At 41.9% G+C, this 22176-nt stretch overlaps 1 protein-coding gene across 1 annotated transcript in view; it reads left to right on the plus strand.

Moving 5' to 3' along the window:
• LOC128666463 (uncharacterized) overlaps positions 1-22176 on the plus strand; it is a 263279-nt gene that overhangs the window by 228053 nt on the left and 13050 nt on the right. The window contains exon 21 of the mRNA XM_053721074.1: positions 20104-20136. Within this exon, the coding sequence (XP_053577049.1) occupies positions 20104-20136 (33 nt within the window). The remainder of the gene's footprint in view (positions 1-20103; positions 20137-22176) is intronic.

A 22176-nucleotide genomic window follows, 5' to 3' on the forward strand; every position in this document is an offset into this window, starting at 1 on the left:
GATAGCGGGGGCGGCAGATTAGGGGTTAATAAGTGTAAGGTTAGGGGTGTTTAGACTCGGGGTACATGTTAGGGTGTTAGGTGCAGACTTAGGAGGTGTTTCCCCATAGGAAACAATGGGGCTGCGTTAGGAGCTGAACGCTGCTTTTTTGCAGGTGTTAGGTTTTTTTTCAGCTCAAACAGCCCCATTGTTTCCTATGGGAGAATCGTGCACGAGCACGTTTTTGATGCCGGCCGCGTCCGTAAGCAACTCTGGTATCGAGAGTTGCATTTGCGGTAAAAATGCTCTACGCTCCTTTTTTGGAGCCTAACGCAGCATTTGTTTGAACTCTCGATACCAGAGTTAAATTTATGGTGCGGCCAGAAAAAAACCCGCGGAGCGTTAACAGCCCTTTTACCGCCGAACTCTAAATCTAGGCCTTAGAGTTCGGCGGTAAAAGGGCTGTTAACGCTCCGCGGGTTTTTTTCTGGCCGCACCATAAATTTAACTCTGGTATCGAGAGTTCAAACAAATGCTGCGTTAGGCTCCAAAAAAGGAGCGTAGAGCATTTTTACCGCAAATGCAACTCTCGATACCAGAGTTGCTTACGGACGCGGCCGGCATCAAAAACGTGCTCGTGCACGATTCTCCCATAGGAAACAATGGGGCTGTTTGAGCTGAAAAAAAACCTAACACCTGCAAAAAAGCAGCGTTCAGCTCCTAACGCAGCCCCATTGTTTCCTATGGGGAAACACCTCCTAAGTCTGCACCTAACACCCTAACATGTACCCCGAGTCTAAACACCCCTAACCTTACACTTATTAACCCCTAATCTGCCGCTCCGTAAACCGCCGCCACCTACGTTATCCCTATGTACCCCTAATCTGCTGCCCTAACATCGCCGACCCCTATGTTATATTTATTAACCCCTAATCTGCCCCCCACAACGTCGCCGACACCTACCTACACTTATTAACCCCTAATCTGCCGAGCGGACCTGAGCGCTACTATAATAAAGTTATTAACCCCTAATCCGCCTCACTAACCCTATCATAAATAGTATTAACCCCTAATCTGCCCTCCCTAACATCGCCGACACCTACCTTCAATTATTAACCCCTAATCTGCCGACCGGAGCTCACCGCTATTCTAATAAATGTATTAACCCCTAAAGCTAAGTCTAACCCTAACACTAACACCCCCCTAAGTTAAATATAATTTTTATCTAACGAAATAAATTAACTCTTATTAAATAAATAATTCCTATTTAAAGCTAAATACTTACCTGTAAAATAAATCCTAATATAGCTACAATATAAATTATAATTATATTATACCTATTTTAGGATTAATATTTATTTTACAGGCAACTTTGTAATTATTTTAACCAGGTACAATAGCTATTAAATAGTTAAGAACTATTTAATAGTTACCTAGTTAAAATAATTACAAATTTACCTGTAAAATAAATCCTAACCTAAGATATAATTAAACCTAACACTACCCTATCAATAAAATAATTAAATAAACTACCTACAATTACCTACAATTAACCTAACACTACACTATCAATAAATTAATTAAACACAATTGCTACAAATAAATAAAATTAAATAAACTATCTAAAGTACAAAAAATAAAAAAGAACTAAGTTACAGAAAATAATAAAATATTTACAAACATAAGAAAAATATTACAACAATTTTAAACTAATTACACCTACTCTAAGCCCCCTAATAAAATAACAAAGCCCCCCAAAATAAAAAATTCCCTACCCTATTCTAAAATACAAATATTACAAGCTCTTTTACCTTACCAGCCCTGAACAGGGCCCTTTGCGGGGCATGCCCCAAGAATTTCAGCTCTTTTGCCTGTAAAAAAAAACATACAATACCCCCCCCCCAACATTACAACCCACCACCCACATACCCCTAATCTAACCCAAACCCCCCTTAAATAAACCTAACACTACCCCCCTGATGATCTTCCTACCTTGTCTTCACCATGCCAGGTTCACCGATCCGTCCTGGCTCCAAGATCTTCATCCAACCCAAGCGGGGGCTAGACATCCACTGAAGAAGTCCAGAAGAGGGTCCAAAGTCTTCCTCCTATCCGGCAAGAAGAGGACATCCGGACCGGCAAACATCTTCTCCAAGCGGCATCTTCTATCTTCTTCCATCCGATGACGACCGGCTCCATCTTGAAGACCTCCAGCGCGGATCCATCCTCTTCTTCCGACGACTAGACGACGAATGACGGTTCCTTTAAGGGACGTCATCCAAGATGGCGTCCCTCGAATTCCGATTGGCTGATAGGATTCTATCAGCCAATCGGAATTAAGGTAGGAATTTTCTGATTGGCTGATGGAATCAGCCAATCAGAATATAGTTCAATCCGATTGGCTGATCCAATCAGCCAATCAGATTGAGCTCGCATTCTATTGGCTGTTCCGATCAGCCAATCAGATTGAGCTCGCATTCTATTGGCTGTTCCGATCAGCCAATAGAATGCGAGCTCAATCTGATTGGCTGATTGGATCAGCCAATCGGATTGAACTATATTCTGATTGGCTGATTCCATCAGCCAATCAGAAAATTCCTACCTTAATTCCGATTGGCTGATAGAATCCTATCAGCCAATCGGAATTCGAGGGACGCCATCTTGGATGACGTCCCTTAAAGGAACCGTCATTCGTCGTCTAGTCGTCGGAAGAAGAGGATGGATCCGCGCTGGAGGTCTTCAAGATGGAGCCGGTCGTCATCGGATGGAAGAAGATAGAAGATGCCGCTTGGAGAAGATGTTTGCCGGTCCGGATGTCCTCTTCTTGCCGGATAGGAGGAAGACTTTGGACCCTCTTCTGGACTTCTTCAGTGGATGTCTAGCCCCCGCTTGGGTTGGATGAAGATCTTGGAGCCAGGACGGATCGGTGAACCTGGCATGGTGAAGACAAGGTAGGAAGATCATCAGGGGGGTAGTGTTAGGTTTATTTAAGGGGGGTTTGGGTTAGATTAGGGGTATGTGGGTGGTGGGTTGTAATGTTGGGGGGGGGGTATTGTATGTTTTTTTTTACAGACAAAAGAGCTGAAATTCTTGGGGCATGCCCCGCAAAGGGCCCTGTTCAGGGCTGGTAAGGTAAAAGAGCTTGTAATATTTGTATTTTAGAATAGGGTAGGGAATTTTTTATTTTGGGGGGCTTTGTTATTTTATTAGGGGGCTTAGAGTAGGTGTAATTAGTTTAAAATTGTTGTAATATTTTTCTTATGTTTGTAAATATTTTATTATTTTCTGTAACTTAGTTCTTTTTTATTTTTTGTACTTTAGATAGTTTATTTAATTTTATTTATTTGTAGCAATTGTGTTTAATTAATTTATTGATAGTGTAGTGTTAGGTTAATTGTAGGTAATTGTAGGTAGTTTATTTAATTATTTTATTGATAGGGTAGTGTTAGGTTTAATTATATCTTAGGTTAGGATTTATTTTGCAGGTAAATTTGTAATTATTTTAACTAGGTAACTATTAAATAGTTCTTAACTATTTAATAGCTATTGTACCTGGTTAAAATAATTACAAAGTTGCCTGTAAAATAAATATTAATCCTAAAATAGCTATAATATAATTATAATTTATATTGTAGCTATATTAGGATTTATTTTACAGGTAAGTATTTAGCTTTAAATAGGAATTATTTATTTAATAAGAGTTAATTTATTTCGTTAGATAAAAATTATATTTAACTTAGGGGGGTGTTAGTGTTAGGGTTAGACTTAGCTTTAGGGGTTAATACATTTATTAGAATAGCGGTGAGCTCCGGTCGGCAGATTAGGGGTTAATAATTGAAGGTAGGTGTCGGCGATGTTAGGGAGGGCAGATTAGGGGTTAATACTATTTATGATAGGGTTAGTGAGGCGGATTAGGGGTTAATAACTTTATTATAGTAGCGCTCAGGTCCGCTCGGCAGATTAGGGGTTAATAAGTGTAGGTAGGTGTCGGTGACGTTGTGGGGGGCAGATTAGGGGTTAATAAATATAACATAGGGGTCGGCGATGTTAGGGGTAGCAGATTAGGGGTACATAGGGATAACGTAGGTGGCGGCGATTTGCGGTCGGAAGATTAGGGGTTAATTATTTTAAGTAGCTTGCGGCGACGTTGTGGGGGGCAAGTTAGGGGTTAATAGATATAATACAGGGGTCGGCGGTGTTAGGGGCAGCAGATTAGGGGTACATAAGTATAACGTAGGTGGCGGTCGGCAGATTAGGGGTTAAAAATTTTAATCGAGTGGCGGCGATGTGGGGGGACCTCGGTTTAGGGGTACATAGGTAGTTTATGGGTGTTAGTGTACTTTAGGGTACAGTAGTTAAGAGCTTTATAAACCGGCGTTAGCCAGAAAGCTCTTAACTCCTGCTATTTTCAGGCGGCTGGAATCTTGTCGTTAGAGCTCTAACGCTCACTGCAGAAACGACTCTAAATACCAGCGTTAGAAAGATCCCATTGAAAAGATAGGCTACGCAAATGGCGTAGGGGGATCTGCGGTATGGAAAAGTCGCGGCTGAAAAGTGAGCGTTAGACCCTTTAATCACTGACTCCAAATACCAGCGGGCGCCCAAAACCAGCGTTAGGAGCCTCTAACGCTGGTTTTGACGGCTACCGCCGAACTCTAAATCTAGGCCATAGAGAACTCCAAATTTTTTTACAGGCAATGTTCACCATTAACAGTGTATCATTGATGAGGGTAATAAACCAAGTTACCCCGTACCTCAATAAATAATCATTGACTGCATCTTTTGCTTTTGAATTCCCCGTGATCATAAGTAACCTAGTGTCATTGGTCATTTCAGCATTCCCCATCCTCGTTTAACTTTATAAACATACACAAAATGAACAAACATAATCCTTAATTGTAGTCAAGCTGTTAACTCTGTTATAAAATCCATGTACACCATTTTAGGCACACCCCCTCGGTCCCTGTGATGGCAGGGAAAAACAAAACAAAAAACCCAGATCCTCAACCCGTCTCTCCCCCTCCGCCATCCAGTTTCTGGTACAAGAATCCCCATTCACCCTTCAGGGAGGCTGTCAACATAAGTTCAGTGTGAGCAAAAGATGCCAGAACTTGTCTCTGGTGTTCAATACTCATTGTAGCTATATATACCTGCCACTTATTTAAAAAGTGCTTTAGGCGTTTAGTAGTGTCCACCCTAGTGTCTAGTTGTTCTATGAGGAGCTGCCTGTAAAGACTACGTCTAAACATTACAAAGGAGGGGGTGGTTTTCACAGTCCAAACCTTCAATATAACCTTTCTTGCAACTAAAATTACCATCGTGAGTAGAGGGCCTAGTCCAGGACTCTGCTCCCCCCAGTGCAAGAAACAAACCTGTTCAATTCCAATTTTAACCCTGATCGCCAAGGTATTGGTAATCCAATAAGCAACCTTTCCCCAGAACTGTCCAATCCGAGGGCACAAAAAGAAATAGTGAAGAAAGTCAGGGTCAATCAATCTACATTTACTACATTCATTTACTACATTAGGATTCCATTTAGATAGCCTACGAGGAGTTAAGTAGTCTCTATGTAGCATTCTGACCTGAGATTCCCTGAGTGTCATAGATAAAGTCACCCTTCTCACAGTTTCTAAGCTTTGTAGAATTGCTTCCATTAGGCCCTCTCCATTCATGTCACTACTCCATCTGTTCACTAGTGTCTCTAAATTTTTGGTTTCAACCTTGCCGAGTAGTGTTTTGTATAGTCCTGAAATTGTGAATTTGCCTAATTTAAATGAGACCAGTGACGGGTTGAGAGCATGTGGCTCCCAAAAGTGTGGATCTGCTTTGATTAGTTGGTTTATATAGTGTCTCATTTGTAAGTAAGCAGAAAAATGAGTCCTTGGTAATCTGAACTGGTGTTGCAAGTCAGTGAATGTTTTAACTCCCTGCGTAGTTGGATCCAGAGCGTCTCCCACTAGGCACAGACCCGAACCCTCCCAAGTGATGAAGGGAGAAGTGTCGACGCCCGGAAGGAAGTCACTGTTGTACCTTAGCGGTATCATCCTAGAAGACACACAAACGCGCCCTAAATGACGTAGTGTCAGCCGCCACGCCTTCAATATGTCTCTGTAGAGGAAGTTTTCTCTAACTTCCAAAGGAATGTTACTAAAGTGAGCAAAAGGCAGAAAAGCTAAACTGGACTCCCCCAGAGCAAAGCTCTCTAGTTCAGTTGCATGAAAGTGTTCAGTGTTTAATTGCCAATCCAGTACCAGGCGGCTCAAGGCCGCCCAGTTATACAGCCTTAGGTTGGGTAAGCCCAATCCTCCCTGAGAGGGATGTGCATACAATTTAGTGAGGGCTATCCGTGGTTTGCCCCCCCCCCCTCCACAAGAAGCCTGTAATGGCTCGCGTGTATAAGGCCAAATCCTTCTTTGTTATCAATAGGGGTAGCATCAGGAGTGGATACAAGATCCGCGGTAGAATCACCATCTTGATCAAGCCTACACGTCCCGAAAGAGACACAGGAAGTTTCCTCCAGCCCTCCAAGGTCTGCTTAATTTCTCTACACACCCGTGTGATGTTAGCACGGTACAAGGTGTCCACATCTGTGGATAAATGAATCCCTAAGTAAGTCAAGGTGGGGGTAGCCTCCTTAAAGGGATAGGCACAGGTTTGAATACGGTGTCTATGGAGCCATAAAATCTCCGATTTGGTTTCATTTATTTTGTAGCCCGAAAAGGACCCAAAGGCCTTGATAGTCGCCAGAATTTTGGGGATATATTTAGTTGGATGTTCTACAAAAAGAAGCATATCATCCGTGTAAAGGGCCAGGTGTAATCTTGCATTTCCCACGGCGATACCAGGATAGACCCTACGTAGTTTGACAGTAGGGGCTCCAGGGCCAGGTTGAAAAGAAGGGGAGAAAGGGGACACCCCTGACAAGTAACCCTCTGCAAGGTAATACGTGGAGAAAACAGGCCATTGGCCATAACATGAATCCAGGGAGCCGCATATACATTGCCAACATAACCTAGGAAGGCACCCGCAAATCCAAAGCGCCTCATCACGTCAAACAGGTGACTCCAGACCACCCTGTCGAAGACCTTCTCAGCGTCCAGGGACAGCAGGAAGGCCTCCGACTCACTTTGTGCTCCCGTAGTTTTCGACCCGCCTGAAAAGTGTGCTATAGCATTCAGTACCCGTCGCACATTAGTCACTGAGGTTCTATTACACATGAACCCAGTCTGGTCGGGGTGAATAATATCTGTCATTATTACTTTTAGTCTCTCGGTCAAGATTTTCATGAGTACCTTGTAGTCCGAATTGAGAAGGGAAATCGGACGATATGACTCAGGCAATTCAGGGTCCTTCCCCGGCTTCGGGATCAGAGACGCATGTGCCATGGTGAACGTCTTGGGAGGGGGGACCAAATCTCTGTAATACAGATTATATAATTTAGTAAGGGTAGGGGTGATTTGTGTCTTTAGCAATTTGTAAAATTCAATAGGCAGCCGATCTGGGCCTGCCGCCTTACCATTAGACATGGAAGATATCGTTTTCATTACCTCCTCTGGGGAGATAGAGGCATTTAAAACAGCCAGCTGTTCCGTGCTAATCTGTGGCAGATCAAGGTTTTCCCAGAAAGAGGAGATAGACTCCCCAGGGGGCACCTTCTGAGTAGCATACAGATTGCAATAATACTCTGCCAGAGCATTCACAATAGCTTCCAGGGTCTTGTGGGTGTTGTTATGGTATTTAAGGGCAGCAATTGGCCTACGCGCCTCTGGATGTTTTGTCAGCGAGGCAAGCAGTTTGCCCAATCTATCACCCCCCCCTGTAGTACTTGGCACTAGATCTAAGAATTTGTGTAACCGCCTGGTGGTGGAGAAAAACGTCCAGCTCTCCTTTACTAGTAAGGTATTTATCCCGTGACAAAGGATTTGGGTCACCGTAGTATGCCAGATAAGACTCTGTCAGAGTCTCCTGCAGTTTCCACAGTTTGGCCTGCATTTTCCTACGCAACGTAGCTACATAGGATATGATATCTCCTGTTAATACTGCTTTGGCCGTATTCCAGAACAGTTCCGGAGTACTCAGATTCATTTTATTATCTGTATAGTAATCATTCCATGCGTAAGTCAGGTGTTTAGAAAGGGCATCTGAAGTGTACAGATAACCAGGGAATTTTAGCGTGTTTTTATTAGAGACAAAGGGGCCCACAGAGATCTCCAGTTCGACAGGGGCGTGATCAGAGATCACAACATTGTGAATCTTAGTCTTGGTCACACTCGGAATTAGGTTGGGAGATATCAGAAAAAGATCTATGCGTGAAAGTGTTGGTGTTGCCCTAGAGATGCACGTATAGTCTCTGCTTTCAGAGTTCCGCAATCTCCAGATATCGACCAATTGTAAAGAGTCAGAGAGTCTAGTGAATACCTTTTTTTCAAAGGTTCCTTTGCTCTGGGGTCTAGGCCCTATCCTAGTGCGCTCTGGATCCTGTATCCTATCACATATGGGGTTAGGAGCCAGGTTAAAGTCCCCCCCAAGCATTATGTACAACCCCATGTATGGGGTCAGTGTTTGGATGAGTCTAGTCCAGAAAGCTGTGGATTTACAATTTGGAGCGTATATATTACAGATTACCATCATTTTCTGGTTAATCCTAACCTGTACAATTAAATATCTCCCCTCGTTGTCTTTGTGTGTTGCCATAACCTCAACCTTCCCCCTCTTCCCAAAAAGGATCGCTATTCCCCTGCTCGAGTTGGTTTAATTTCCCCTGTTAAGTGATCAAGACCTTTTTGTAAACATTCCATTTTGGGGAGAAATATGGAGGAAAGCTGCTGCACCACCACATGTGTGTCCATAGGTATTGCATGAATATCCTGCACAGCAGATGTTATCTCTTGTAAGTGGTCAGCAGCTCCCCTAGCCTTTCCTGAACCTTTATTTTTCCCAGAAATTTTACCTCCCGCCAAGAATTTATCCATAAAACCCAAACAGTCAATCACAATAATATCCCACTTATGCACCCAAATATTACTGTAGCAGTAAAAAAAAAAAAAAAACAGGCACAATAAGCAACAGAATAATGTTGGTGATTTGATCCACTTGTCTTTAACCAGTCTGTGTCAAGGATCAGGTAGTGTGCGTTTTAAATAGTACTCCCAGTGTGTCCGCTTGATAAATGGACTGATTGGGAAATAAAACAGTAAGCTCTCCAAGGCTGATTGATTCTCCAAACTGCAGCAGTGAAGCAGTATTTATATTTGTATTTGTGGGGCCCGTAAATTGACCGGAGCTGTCTTAAGTCTATATGTCCCACTATAGTCTCTTACCGGCCTAGCTCCTGGCATAGTGCCCAGGCCCAGATGTCCCAAGTAGTGCGCGGCAAAGAAAAAGAGGGGGTAATATGTCGCAGATAGTGGATGCATCACATGTATGAGGGGATATTGGTTTGTCCTCCCTCCGGTATCTTCAAACCCCAAACACTTATATGGGAGCGAACATTATTACCTGTGCAGGCGATGTGAAGCGGTAGCAGCCTTCCCATATGCACCCGAGGCAATTCTCATGTGACCCGCTACCAGGTGCAAACTCTGTCTTCTTAAGATCCCGGAGCCAGAGCCAGCCCCGTTGAGGCCAAACAAGCAATGCCGCAGTTCTGGTGGGCAAGATCCTTGTCTCCGGTCAGCTCTTCCTCTCGAGGAGACACAGGGCAAGATGGCGTTTATCGTCTTCGCGCTCCTTTATTTTTTGCGCCACTAAGAACTGTCCGCTCTCTTCAGTCAACTGCTGCCCGTGAGTGCTCTCGGTCAGACCACCTCAAGCAATCCGGGTGATATTCCAAAGGGCTTCCTTTAGGGGATGTGTCGGTAAGTCCACTTACCTCAGTGCACCGAGTGCAAGAGCCCCAGGGATTAGATCTGCACCCGATCGTGTCCTAGTGATTAAGTCCATGCCAAAGTGTGAGGCCGGTCTGCCGACAGTGGTCAATCCTCCCATAAACTTGACCGAGTGGCGTAGATCAGTCTCTCAAACAGGGTTGCTCTGTAAAAACCTGACTTGTGCAGGCGCGCTTCCATGTGCCGATGTGCTTGCAGTGGGGGCAAGATGACTTTCGCCTGTGGTGAGGGGAAAATGCTGGACACCTGTTGTGTCAAGGCTAAAGTGCACATGGGCTATTGTAGGAGGAAGAGGTAGTGAATTCAGGCTTAATCTAGCGAAAAATACTCAATTTAATGCAGTATAGCTCCGGAGCTATCAACTCCAGCTGCCTACTCCTTAGCCCGCCCACCGGAAGTCCCTCAAATTTCATTACTGGCAGCCCAGAGGTAAAATTACTGATATTTATGTACTGGCAGCTAAAGGGTAAAATTACTACTCAGCACTTAAAAAATATACATGGTGAAATCAAGAGCTTTTGGGGGAGGCATTGTGTGATCACACCTATTATTGTGCCTAGTCACCAAAGATTTACAGTATTTTAGTTGAAGACAGCTGGCATCCCTACATGCAGAAAATAAACACCTTAAAACTATTTAAAGCTGCCTATTTTAACCAGTAGCGCTTTCATTGTGATGCACTGCCTGCTTGGAGGAAAGTTGCTCTGGGAGTTGTTCTGTACAAGATTGAGTTTGAAGTGTGCATTAAGACAACTGCATACGCGAGGCCTTAGACAACCACATATTTTGCATAACACTAGACAGGGACACCCCTAGCATTTGTGTGGCCCTGTGCAAGATAAATTTGTGGGACCCCACAGCCCAGCACTCTTATTTCCCTCCACCTGTATGGCCCACCCCTGTCCCAACATTCAGTATTACCTTTATAAAGGACTACAGTATATATTACATCTCCTGATACCATAAACACTTATTTATAAACTAAATGCAGGATATACATTGCACCTTCTCGTTCCCTCACCCCTGAAAGTGCAGTGGCCCCCAAAGCATGGGCCCTGGGCAGGTGCCCCTCTCAGAGCTGCCTCTGATAACACTTAAAAGCCTAAATACTTTGACTGTTAATTTTTTTTATTTTAAAACTCATAGGGGTTGATTTTTCATATGTGGAACGGACATGATTCACTTTTGCTAAACTGATTTCTAATCCGTTGAACCGCCCTTTTATCTCAGTGCATTTGACAGTTTTTCACAGTTAGACAGTGCTAGATCATGTGCATCAAATAGATATTGTGCTCACTCCCATGAAGTTATTTATGAGTCAGCACTGATTGGCTAATATGCAAGTTTGTCAAAAGAACTGAGATAAGGGGCAGTCTGCAGAAGCTTAGATACAAGGTAATCACAGAGGTAAAAAGTGTATTAATATAACTGTGTTGGTTATGCAAAGCTGGGGAATGGGTAAAAAAGGGGATTATCTATATTTTTAAATAATTAACATTTGGGAGTAGAAATTCTCTTCAAGCTCACTTAACCCCTTAAGGACAAGGCCATTTTTCAATTTCTTTCCCTTAAGGACCAGGGCTATTTTTATATTTCTGCGGTGTTTGTGTTTAGCTGTAATTTTCCTCTTACTCATTTACTGTACCCACACATATTATATACCGTTTTTCTCGCCACTAAATGGACTTTCTAAAGATATCATTATTTTCATCATATCTTATAATTTACTATTAAAAATATTATAAAATATGAGGAAAAAATGGAAAAAAACACACTTTTTCTAACTTTGACCCCCAAAATCTGTTACACATCTACAACCACCAAAAAACAACCATGCTAAATAGTTTCTAAAATTTGTCCTGAGTTTAGAAATACCCAATGTTAACATGTTCTTTGCTTTATTTGCAAGTTATAGGGCAATAAATACAAGTAGCACTTTGCTATTTCAAAACCACTTTTTTTCAAAATGAGCGCTAGTTACATTGGAACCCTGATATCTGTCAGGAATACCTAAATATCCCTTGACATGTATATATAATTTTTTAGAAGACATCCCAAAGTATTGATCTAGGCCCATTTTGGTATATTTCATGCCACCATTTCACCGCCAAATGCGATCAAATAAAAAAAAAATCACTTTTTCACAAATGTTTTCACAAACTTTAGGTTTCTCACAGAAATTATTTACAAACAACTTGTGCAATTATGGCATAAATGGTTGTAAGTGCTTCTCTGGGATCCCCTTTGTTCAGAAATAGCAGACTTATATGGCTTTGGCGTTGCTTTTTGGTAATTAGAAGGCTGCTAAATGCCACTGCGCACCACACGTGTTTTATGCCCAGCAGTGAAGGGGTTAATTAGGGAGCATGTAGGGAGCTTGTAGAGTTAATTTTAGCTTTAGTGTAGTGTAGTAGACAACCCAAAGTATTGATCTAGGCCCATTTTGGTATATTTAATGCCACCATTTCACCGCCAAATGCGATCAAATTTAAAAAAAAACGTAAATTTTTTCGCAATTTTAGGTTTCTCACTGAAATTATTTACAAACAGCTTGTGCAATTATGGCACAAATGGTTGTAAATGCTTCTCTGGTATCCCCTTTGTTCAGAAATAGCAGACATATATGGCTTTGGCAATGCTTTTTGGTAATTAGAAGGCTGCTAAATACCGCTGCACATCACACCTGTATTATGTCTAGCAGTGAAGGGGTTAATTAGGGATCTTGTAGGGAGCTTGCAGGGTTAATTTTAGCTTTAGTGTAGAGATCAGCCTCCCACCTTACACATCAGACCCCCTGATCCCTCCCAAACAGCTCTCTTCCCTCCCCATCCCACAATTGTCCCCGCCATCTTAAGTACTGGCAGAAAGTCTGCCAGTACTAAAATAAAAGGTATCTTTTTTTTTTTTTGGAGCATATTTACATATGCTGCGGTGTAGGATCCCTCTTAGCCCCAAACCTCCCTGATCCCCCCCCAAACAGCTCTCTAACCCTCCCCCTCTACATTATTGGGAGCTATCTTGGGTACTGGCAGCTGTCTGCCAGTACCCAGTTTACAAAAAAAATGTATATTTTTTATTTTTTCCCCACTTTTCTGTAGTGTAGCTTCCCCCCCCCAAGACTAAACCCCCACCCCCTCCCAGATCACTTCGATTCACATATTTATTCCCCCTCTGTCCCTCTAAATACAAACCAGAAACCACACTGTTCCATAGTGTAACGGTTCCCACCCGCTCCCTCCCCGTGCACGCGCCCGCCCGCCTCCCCTGTGCATGCGCGCGCGTCCGTGCGCGCCCCCCAGCAAGCCCGCCCACGATCCCGCCCACCGGTAAGCCATCGATCGCCGCCCACCCGCCTCCCACGTCTGCTCCCACCCACCAACGATCGCGGCATCGATGTCCGGTGCAGAGAGGGCCACAGAGTGTCTCTCTCTGCATCGGATGGGGTAAAATGTTATTGCAGTGATGCCTCAATATCGAGGCATCACTACAATAACCGGAAAGCGTCTGGAAGCGATCAGGATCGCTTCCAGCCGCTTTCAACCCCAACGTCGTACAGGGTACGTCGCTGGTCTTTAAAGACCAGTTTGTGCAAGACGTACCCTGTACGACGCGTGTCGTTAAGGGGTTAAGGGAGATTGTATTGTAAAACTGTCTTCCTTTTAATATGTTCCCAATAATCATGTTTACCTGCTGGAGTGTATTACATTGTTCACAACTAGTTCCTTTACCTTTATTTTTGCATGCAAAATAACTATCGCCTAGATTACGAGTTTTGTCGGTAAGGCTGTGCGGTGCTAACGAGCAGTTTTCCCTCACCGCTCACCTACAGACAACGCTGGTATTAAAGGTTTTTACAAACCCGGTGTTATCCGCAGAAAAGTGAGCGTTGAGCAAAATTTAGCTCCACATCTCATCTCAATACCAGCGCTGCTTACGGTAGCGGTGAGCTGGCTAAACGTGCTCGTGCACGATTTCCCCATAGGAATCAATGGGGGAGAGCCGGCTGAAAAAAAACACCTGCAAAAAAGCAGCGTAAAGCTCCTAACGCAGCCCCATTGATTCCTATGGGGAAATAAAAGTTATGTCTACACCTAACACCCTAACATGAACCCAAAGTCTAAACACCCCTAACGCTGCTTTTTACGCCCGCTGGTATTACGAGTCAGACAGGAAAGGGTCTACCGCTCACTATTCTTCAGTGACTCGAGGCTACCGCAAATCCCCTTACATCAATTGCGTATCCTATCTTTTTAATGGGACTTGCCTAACGCTGGTATTACGAGTCTTGGAAGAAGTGAGCGGTAGACCCTCTCCTGTCCAGACTCCTACCACATTTAAAAGTCAGTAGTTAAGAGTTTTATAGGCTAACGCCGGAACATAAAACGCTTAACTAAAGTGCTAAAAAGTACACTAACACCCATAAACTACCTATTAACCCCTAAACTGAGCCCCCCCCCCACATCGCAAACACTATAATATTTTTTTTTAACCCCTAATCTGCCGACCGGACATCGCCGCCACCTACATTATACTTATGAACCCCTAATCTGCTGCCCCTAACATCGCCGACACCTACATCATATTTATTAACCCCTAATCTGCCGCCCCCAACTTCGCCACAACCGAACTACACTTATTAACCCCTAATCTGCCGACTGGACATCGCCGCCACATTAATAAATGTATTAACCCCTAAACCACCACACTCCCGCCTCGCAAACACTAGTTAAATTTTATTAACCCCTAATCTGCCTGCCCTAACAACACCGACACCTACTTACATTTATTATCCCCTAATCTGCCACCCCCAACGTCGCCGCTACTATATTAAAGGTATTAACCCCTAAACCTAAGTCTAAACCTAATCCTAACCCCCCTAATTTAAATATAATTTAATTTAAACTAAATAAATTTAACAAAATTAAATAAATTATTCCTATTTAAAACTAAATACTTACCTATAAAATAAACCCTAAGATAGCTACAATATAACTAATAGTTACATTGTAGCTAGCTTAGGATTTATATTTATTTCACAGGCAACTTTGTATTTATTTTAACTAGGTACAATAGTTATTACATAGTTATTAACTATTTAATAACTACCTAGTTAAAATAAGTACAAAATTACCTGTAAAATAAATCCTAACCTAAGTTACAATTATATCTAACACTACACTATCATTAAATAAATTACCTAAACTACCTACAATTAATTACAATAAAATTCAATAAACTAAATAACGGAAACCCCCCCCCCACTAAATTACAGAAAAAAATAAACACTAAATTACAGAAAATAAAAAAAAAAAGCCCCCCAAAATAATAAAATGTCCTACCCTTTACTACAAATAGCCCTTAAAAGGGCCTTTTGCGGGGCATTGCCCCAAAGTAATCAGCTCTTTTACCTGTTAAAAAAAGAATACAATACCCCCCAACATTACAACCCACCACCCACACACCCCTACTCTAAAACCCACCCAATACCCCCTTAAAAAAACCTAACACTACCTCATTGAAGATCACCCTACCTTGAGCCGTCTTCACCCAGCCGGGCACAAGTGGTCATCCGATCCGTCCAGAAGTCTTCATCCGATGGGCCAGAAGAGGACATCCAGACTGGCAGAAGTCTTCATCCTACCCGGGCAGAAGAGGACATCCGGACCGGGAGAAGGCTCTATCAGCCAATCGGAATTAAGGTAGGAAAAATCAGATTGGTTGATTTAATCAGCCAATCGGATTGAAGTTCAATCTGATTGGCTGATTGGATCAGCCAATAGAATTGACCTTGCATTCTATTGGCTGATCCAATCAGTCAATCGGATTGAACTTCAATCCGATTGGCTGATTAAATCAACCAATCAGATTTTTCCTACCTTAATTCCGATTGGCTGATAGAATCCTATCAGCCAATCGGAATTCGAGGGACGCCATCTTGGATGACATCATTTAAAGGAACCGTCATTCGTCGTTAGTTGTCGTGCTGGAAGGATGCTCCGCGCCGGATGTCTTCAAGATGGAGTCGCTCGTCAGATGGATGAAGATAGAAGATGCCGCTTGGATGAAGCCTTCTCCCGGTCCGGATGTCCTCTTCTGCCCGGATAGGATGAAGACTTCTGCCGGTCTGGATGTCCTCTTCTGGCCCATCGGTTGAAGACTTCTGGATCGATTGGATGACCACTTGTGCCCGGCTGGGTGAAGATGGCTCAAGGTAGGGTGATCTTCAATGGGGTAGTGTTAGGTTTTTTTAAGGGGGTATTGGGTGTGTTTTAGAGTAGGAGTGTGTGGGTGGTGGGTTGTAATGTTGGGGGGGTATTGTATTCTTTTTTTTACAGGTAAAAGAGCTGATTACTTTGGGGCAATGCCCAGCAAAAGGCCCTTTTAAGGGCTATTTGTAATTTAGTATAGGGTAGGGCATTTTATTATTTTGGAGGGCTTTTTTATTTTTTTAGGGGGCTTAGATTAGGTGTATTTAAACTTCTTGTAATTTAGTAATTTAGTGTTTATTTTTTTTCGTAATTTAGTGTTTGTTTTTGTTCGTTATTTAGTTTATTGAATTTAATTGTAATTAATTGTAGGTAGTTTAGGTAATTAGTTTAATGATAGCGTAGTGTTAGGTGTAATTGTAACTTAGGTTAGGATTTATTTTACAGGTAATTTTGTACTTATTTTAACTAGGTAGTTATTAAATAGTTAACTATGTAATAACTATTGTACCTAGTTAAAATAAATACAAAGTTGCCTGTGAAATAAATATAAATCCTAAGCTAGCTACAATGTAACTATTAGTTATATTGTAGCTATCTTATGGTTTATTTTACAGGTAAGTATTTAGTATTAAATAGGAATAATTTATTTAATTGTAGTTATTTTATTTAGATGTATTTAAATTATATTTAAATTAGGGGGGTGTTAGGGTTAGGGTTAGACTTAGGTTTAGGGGTTAATAACTTTATTATAGTGGCGGCGACATTGGCGGCGGCAGATTAGGGGTTAATTAATTTAATATAGTTGCGGTGACATTGGGGGGAAGATTAGGGGTTAATAACTATAATGTAGGTGTTGGCGATGTTGGGAGCAGCAGATTAGGGGTTAATACATATAATGTAGGTGGCAGCGGTGTCCAGAGCGACAGATAAGGGGTTAATAGTATAATGCCGGTGGCGACGATGTCGGGGGCAGCAGATTAGGGGTTAATAAGTATCAGATTAGGGGTGTTTAGACTCGGGGTTCATGTTAGGGTGTTAGGTGCAGACATATTTTTTCTTTCCCCATAGGAAACAATGGGGCTGCGTTAGAAGCTGGAAGCTGCTTTTTTGCAGGTGTTAGGTCTTTTTCCAGCCAGCTCAGCCCCATTGTTTCCTATGGGGAAATCGTGCACAAGCACGTTTAGCCAGCTTACCGCTACCATAACCAACGCTGGTATTGAGGTGAGATGTGGAGCTAAATTTTGCTCTACGCTCACCTTTTTGCAGCTAACGCCAGGTTTAAAAAAACCTGTAATACCAGTGCTGGCTTAAGGTAGCGTTAGAAAAAAAAAGGAGCTTTAGAGCCGCACAGCCTTACTGACAAAACTCGTGATCTAGCCGTAATTTATTCATATTTAAAACGAAATACTTACCTATAAAATAAACCCTAAGATAGCTGCATTATAACTAATAGTTACATTGTAGCTAGCTTAGGGTTTATTTTTATTTTACAGGCAACTTTGTATTTATTTTAACTAGGTAGAATAGTTATTAAATAGTTATTAACTATTTAATAACTACCTAGCTAAAATAAATACAAATATACCTGTAAAATAAATCCTAACCTAAGTTACAATTACACCTAACACTACACTATAATTAAATTAATTACCTAAACTAATTACAATTAAATACAAATGAAAAAAATTATCTAAAGTACGGGAAAAAAAACACTAAATTAAAGAAAATAATAAAATAATTACAGTTTTTTTAAACTAATTACACCTAATCTAATCCCCTAATAAAATAAAAAAGCCCCCCAAAATAATAAAAAGCCCTACCCTATACTAAATTACAAATAGCCCATAAAAGGGCCTTTTGCGGGGAATTGCCCCAAAGTAATCAGCTCTATTACCTGTAAAAAAAAGTACAATACCACCCCAACATTAAAACCCACCACTCACACACCCAACCCTAATCTAAAACCCACCCAATACCCCCTTAATAAAACCTAACACTAACCCCTTGAAAATCACCCTACCTTGAGAAGTCTTCACCCACCCGGGCCGAAGTCCTCAACGAAGCCGAGTGAAGTGGTCCTCCAGATGGGCAGAAGTCTTCATCGAAGCCGGGAAGAAGAGGTCCTCCAGACAGGCAGAAGTCTTCATCCAGGCGGCATCTTCTATCTTCATATATCCGGCGCGGTGCGGCTCCATCTTCCAGACATCCGACACGGAGCATCCTCTTCCAACGAAGTCCAACTGAAGAATGAAGGTTCCTTTAAATGATGTCATCCAAGATGGCATCCCTTGAATTCCGCATGGCTGATAGAATTCTATCAGCCAATCGGAATTAAGGTAGAAAAAATCCTATTGGCTGATGCAATCAGCCAATAGGATTGAAGTTCAATCCTATTGGCTGATCCAATCAGCCAATTGGATTGAGCTATCATTCTATTGGCTGATTGGATCAGCCAATAGAATGTGAGCTCATTCCTATTGGCTGATTGCATCAGCCAATAGGATTTTTTCGACCTTAATTCCGATTGGCTGATAGAATTCTATCAGCCAATCGGAATTCAAGGGACGCCATCTTGGATGACATCATTTAAAGGAACCTTCATTCTTCAGCTGGACTTCGTTGGAAGAGGATGCTCCCCGTCAGATGTCTGGAAGATGGAGTCACTCTGCGCCAGATGGATGAAGATAGAAGATGCCGCCTGGATGAAGACTTCTGCCCATCTGGAGGACCTCTTCTTCCTGGCTTCGATGAAGACTTCTGCCCATCTCGAGGACCACTTCTTCCGGCTTCGTTGAGGACTTCGGCCCAGCTGGGTGAAGACTTCTCAAGGTAGGGTGATCTTCAAGGGGTTAGTGTTAGGTTTTATTAAGGGGGTATTGGGTGGGTTTTAGAGTAGGGTTGGGTGTGTGGGTGGTGGGTTTTAATGTTGGGGGTATTGTACTTTTTTTACAGGTAAAAGAGCTGATTACTTTGGGGCAATGCCCCGCAAAAGGCCCTTTTAAGGGCTATTTGTAATTTAGGGTAGGGCTTTTTATTATTTTGGGGGGCTTTTTTATTTTATTAGGGGGATTAGATTAGGTGTTATTAGTTTAAAAAGATGTAATTATTTTATTATTTTCTGTAATTTAGTGTTGTTTTTTTCGTACTTTAGATAAAAAAAATTTCAATTGTATTTAGTTTAGGTAATTAATTTAATTATAGTGTAGTGGGGGCAGCAGATTAGGGGTTAATAAATGTAGGTAGGTGTCGGCGATGTTAGGGACGGCAGATTAGGGGTTAATAAAATTAAACTAGTGTTTGCAATGCTGGAGGGCGGCGGTTTAGGGGTTAATATATTTTTTATAGTAGCGGCGATGTCCGGTTTGGCAGATTAGGGGTTAAACATTTTTATTTAGTGTTTGCGATGTGGGGGGAGGGCCTCGGTTTAGGGGTTAATAGGTAGTTTATGGGTGTTAGTGTACTTTTTAGCACTTTAGTCAAGAGTTTTATGTTACGGTGTTAGCCCATAAAACTCTTAACTACTGACTTTTAAATGCGGTTCCAGTCTTGATAGGAGATGCTGTACTGCTCACTTTTGGTTAGACTCGTAATACCAGCGTTATGCAAGTCCCATAGAAAATATAGGATACGCAATTGACGTAAGTGGATTTGCGGTATTTTCGCGTCTGACCAAAAAAGTGAGTGGTGAGCCTGTCATTTCAAGACTCGTAATACCAGCGTTAGGTAAAAAACAGCGTTGGGACCTCTCAACGCTGCTTTTTAAGGCTAACGCAAGACTTGTAATCTAGGTGAAAGTTTGCCTGTTAAAGTGCCACCTAAAACACTGAAAATGTCAATATTTTAGTATTGAATATATAAAGAAGAGGGATTAGCAAAAATCAACCTCCCAGTGGTGAGTGGGATAGAAAGAGACCTTAGACCATTTGAATGGATATTCTTGCAGAAAACTTGAATATAACTGTATATATTTGTGTTAATATGAAAACTAAAATCTAAAGGTAAGCATTTTTCATTCTTTTATGTTACAGTTATCCCAACTTCATTACCTGCTGAATTGACTCGTAAGTATAAAAAAATTAGAAGGAATTTTTGTAGCTATATAAAATGAAAAGTTAAATTATCTTCAGAATATACAAATATTAAAGAATCAAAGCTCAAAAAGATAAGAATTCAAGTATGCCACTTTGTTATTAAGTAATTAATTATTAAGTGATTCATATTTATGGATTTGTTTTGTATTCCTGTTCTACAAAGTCTTTCTAATCCACAAAGCATATTTATATCCATTACTATGCCTTATGGCCTAGTATTAAACAACATTTTCAAGGAAAATTTATCTTAAAAAGTAATACCCCATAAAGACCTAGACTACAAGTGGAGCACAAAAATATTAACACTTTTATGCATTTTTGCACCCATAGTTATTTTTATTGCTTGAGCGATAGTCCAGGGCGTGCTAACATCTGCATATTGTATAGAGCGGTTCCGCAAAATTCCATCACACAATAGACTATCACTCAAGTGATAAAAAATACTTAAAGGGCCAGGATTAGGGTTGTCCCCCGCCCCTGTATCACCGGGACAGTCCCGGTCTGACGCTGTATTTCAGTGTTCCGGAACTACCCTTAAATGTCCCGGGCTAAGAGCTTCTCTGGCGCAGCAAGCAGCAGTGAATACAGATTAAACAATTAGCTGGCCAGAGGAGCTCTTAGCCTGGTTCCGGGACTCCGGGATTAGACGAGAGTGAGACAGAGGCGATACCTGGTCTGTAGACAGTGTGTGGGAGCCTGAGGGGGGGAAGAGGGTCATGGACGATATTCATCACTCCTGCTGCGCAGTCATAATGGGCATAACTGTGTGCTCAGTCTATGAGCGCGCTCAGTCAGCAGAGGTGCGTGGTTTGTTCTGGCTGGCTGCACCGCAAGTCCCCAAAACGTTTTGGTAAGTACGTAATATGGCTGCAGCTTGCCCTCAGCTAGCATGGCTTACATATAGGTAAGTTAAGTTTGGTCTAAAGTATTACTAGTAACTACATATAATTTTTAAATGTACTGGACATTTTTTTTTTTTTTTTTTAAAAGAGCTTTATTGAATAACAAAAATACAAGTGTGATAAAGCCACATAACACTTATGAAAAATACACAGGTAATTAGAGGCTGAAAAAGTCATACACTTCAAATTGAAATCTGCCCCCGTTCCCAGGACTCAGCTGGAAACGTGAGTTTACAATCATACTGTTTTTAAACAATTTTTAGATGAACATGTGAGAACAATGTATCAAACAACCTGTATAGAGGGAGGGGAGAGTCGGGAGTAGGTCATTAGAGAAAAGGGGGTGTAGAGGGGAAAAGGACCGAGAATGAAGAGGGGAGAGAAAAAAAAAAAAAAAAAAAATTCAAACAGAGATTTCACATCCAGCAGCAAGGGCTTTATATTGTGCCGCGCCATAACGCTAATAGAAGTTCAAATTTGTCTAATGTGTGGTTTTTGAGATAGTGGTATCTCTCTAGGGTCAGCAATTCCTCTACCTGAAGTCTCCACTCTCCCAGGGTAGGGATCGAGCGGGTCTTCCATTTTCTTGGTATCAGCTTTTTCGCTCCAGTGATCATAAGTAGCAGCAGTGCCAAGTGTACCTGGCTTGCCGTCTTGGGTAGTCTTAGGAAAAGCATGATCTCCGGGCTTGCCGGAACGTGAATGTGCAAGATCTCAGACATCTTACGCACAACCTCATTCCAAAAAGGTACCAAAGTGGGGCATGACCACCATATGTGCAGCAAGGAGCCGTGGCCTCCACAGCCCCTCCAACACAGAGGGCTAGCCGTTGGGAAAAATCTATGCAATCTGATAGGCGTCAGGTACCACCTGCTAAAGAGCTTAATATGTGATTCTTGTATAGTTGATGAGACCGATGATTTTTTTATAAGTTTAAACGCTTTTAACCATTGTTCTAATTCAATGTCCAGCCCTAAGTCCTCTGACCATCGAGTAGTGTAAATCGGGAGTGAATCTGTTCCCTGCAAGGTCACTATTTTGTATATGAGGGAGATTAAGTGTCCAGGGAGGGAGTCCCTAGTGCATAAACTCTCAAAGGTAGTAAGGG

Source organism: Bombina bombina, chromosome 7 (genome assembly GCF_027579735.1).
Source record: "Bombina bombina isolate aBomBom1 chromosome 7, aBomBom1.pri, whole genome shotgun sequence".
Taxonomy (NCBI): domain Eukaryota; kingdom Metazoa; phylum Chordata; class Amphibia; order Anura; family Bombinatoridae; genus Bombina; species Bombina bombina.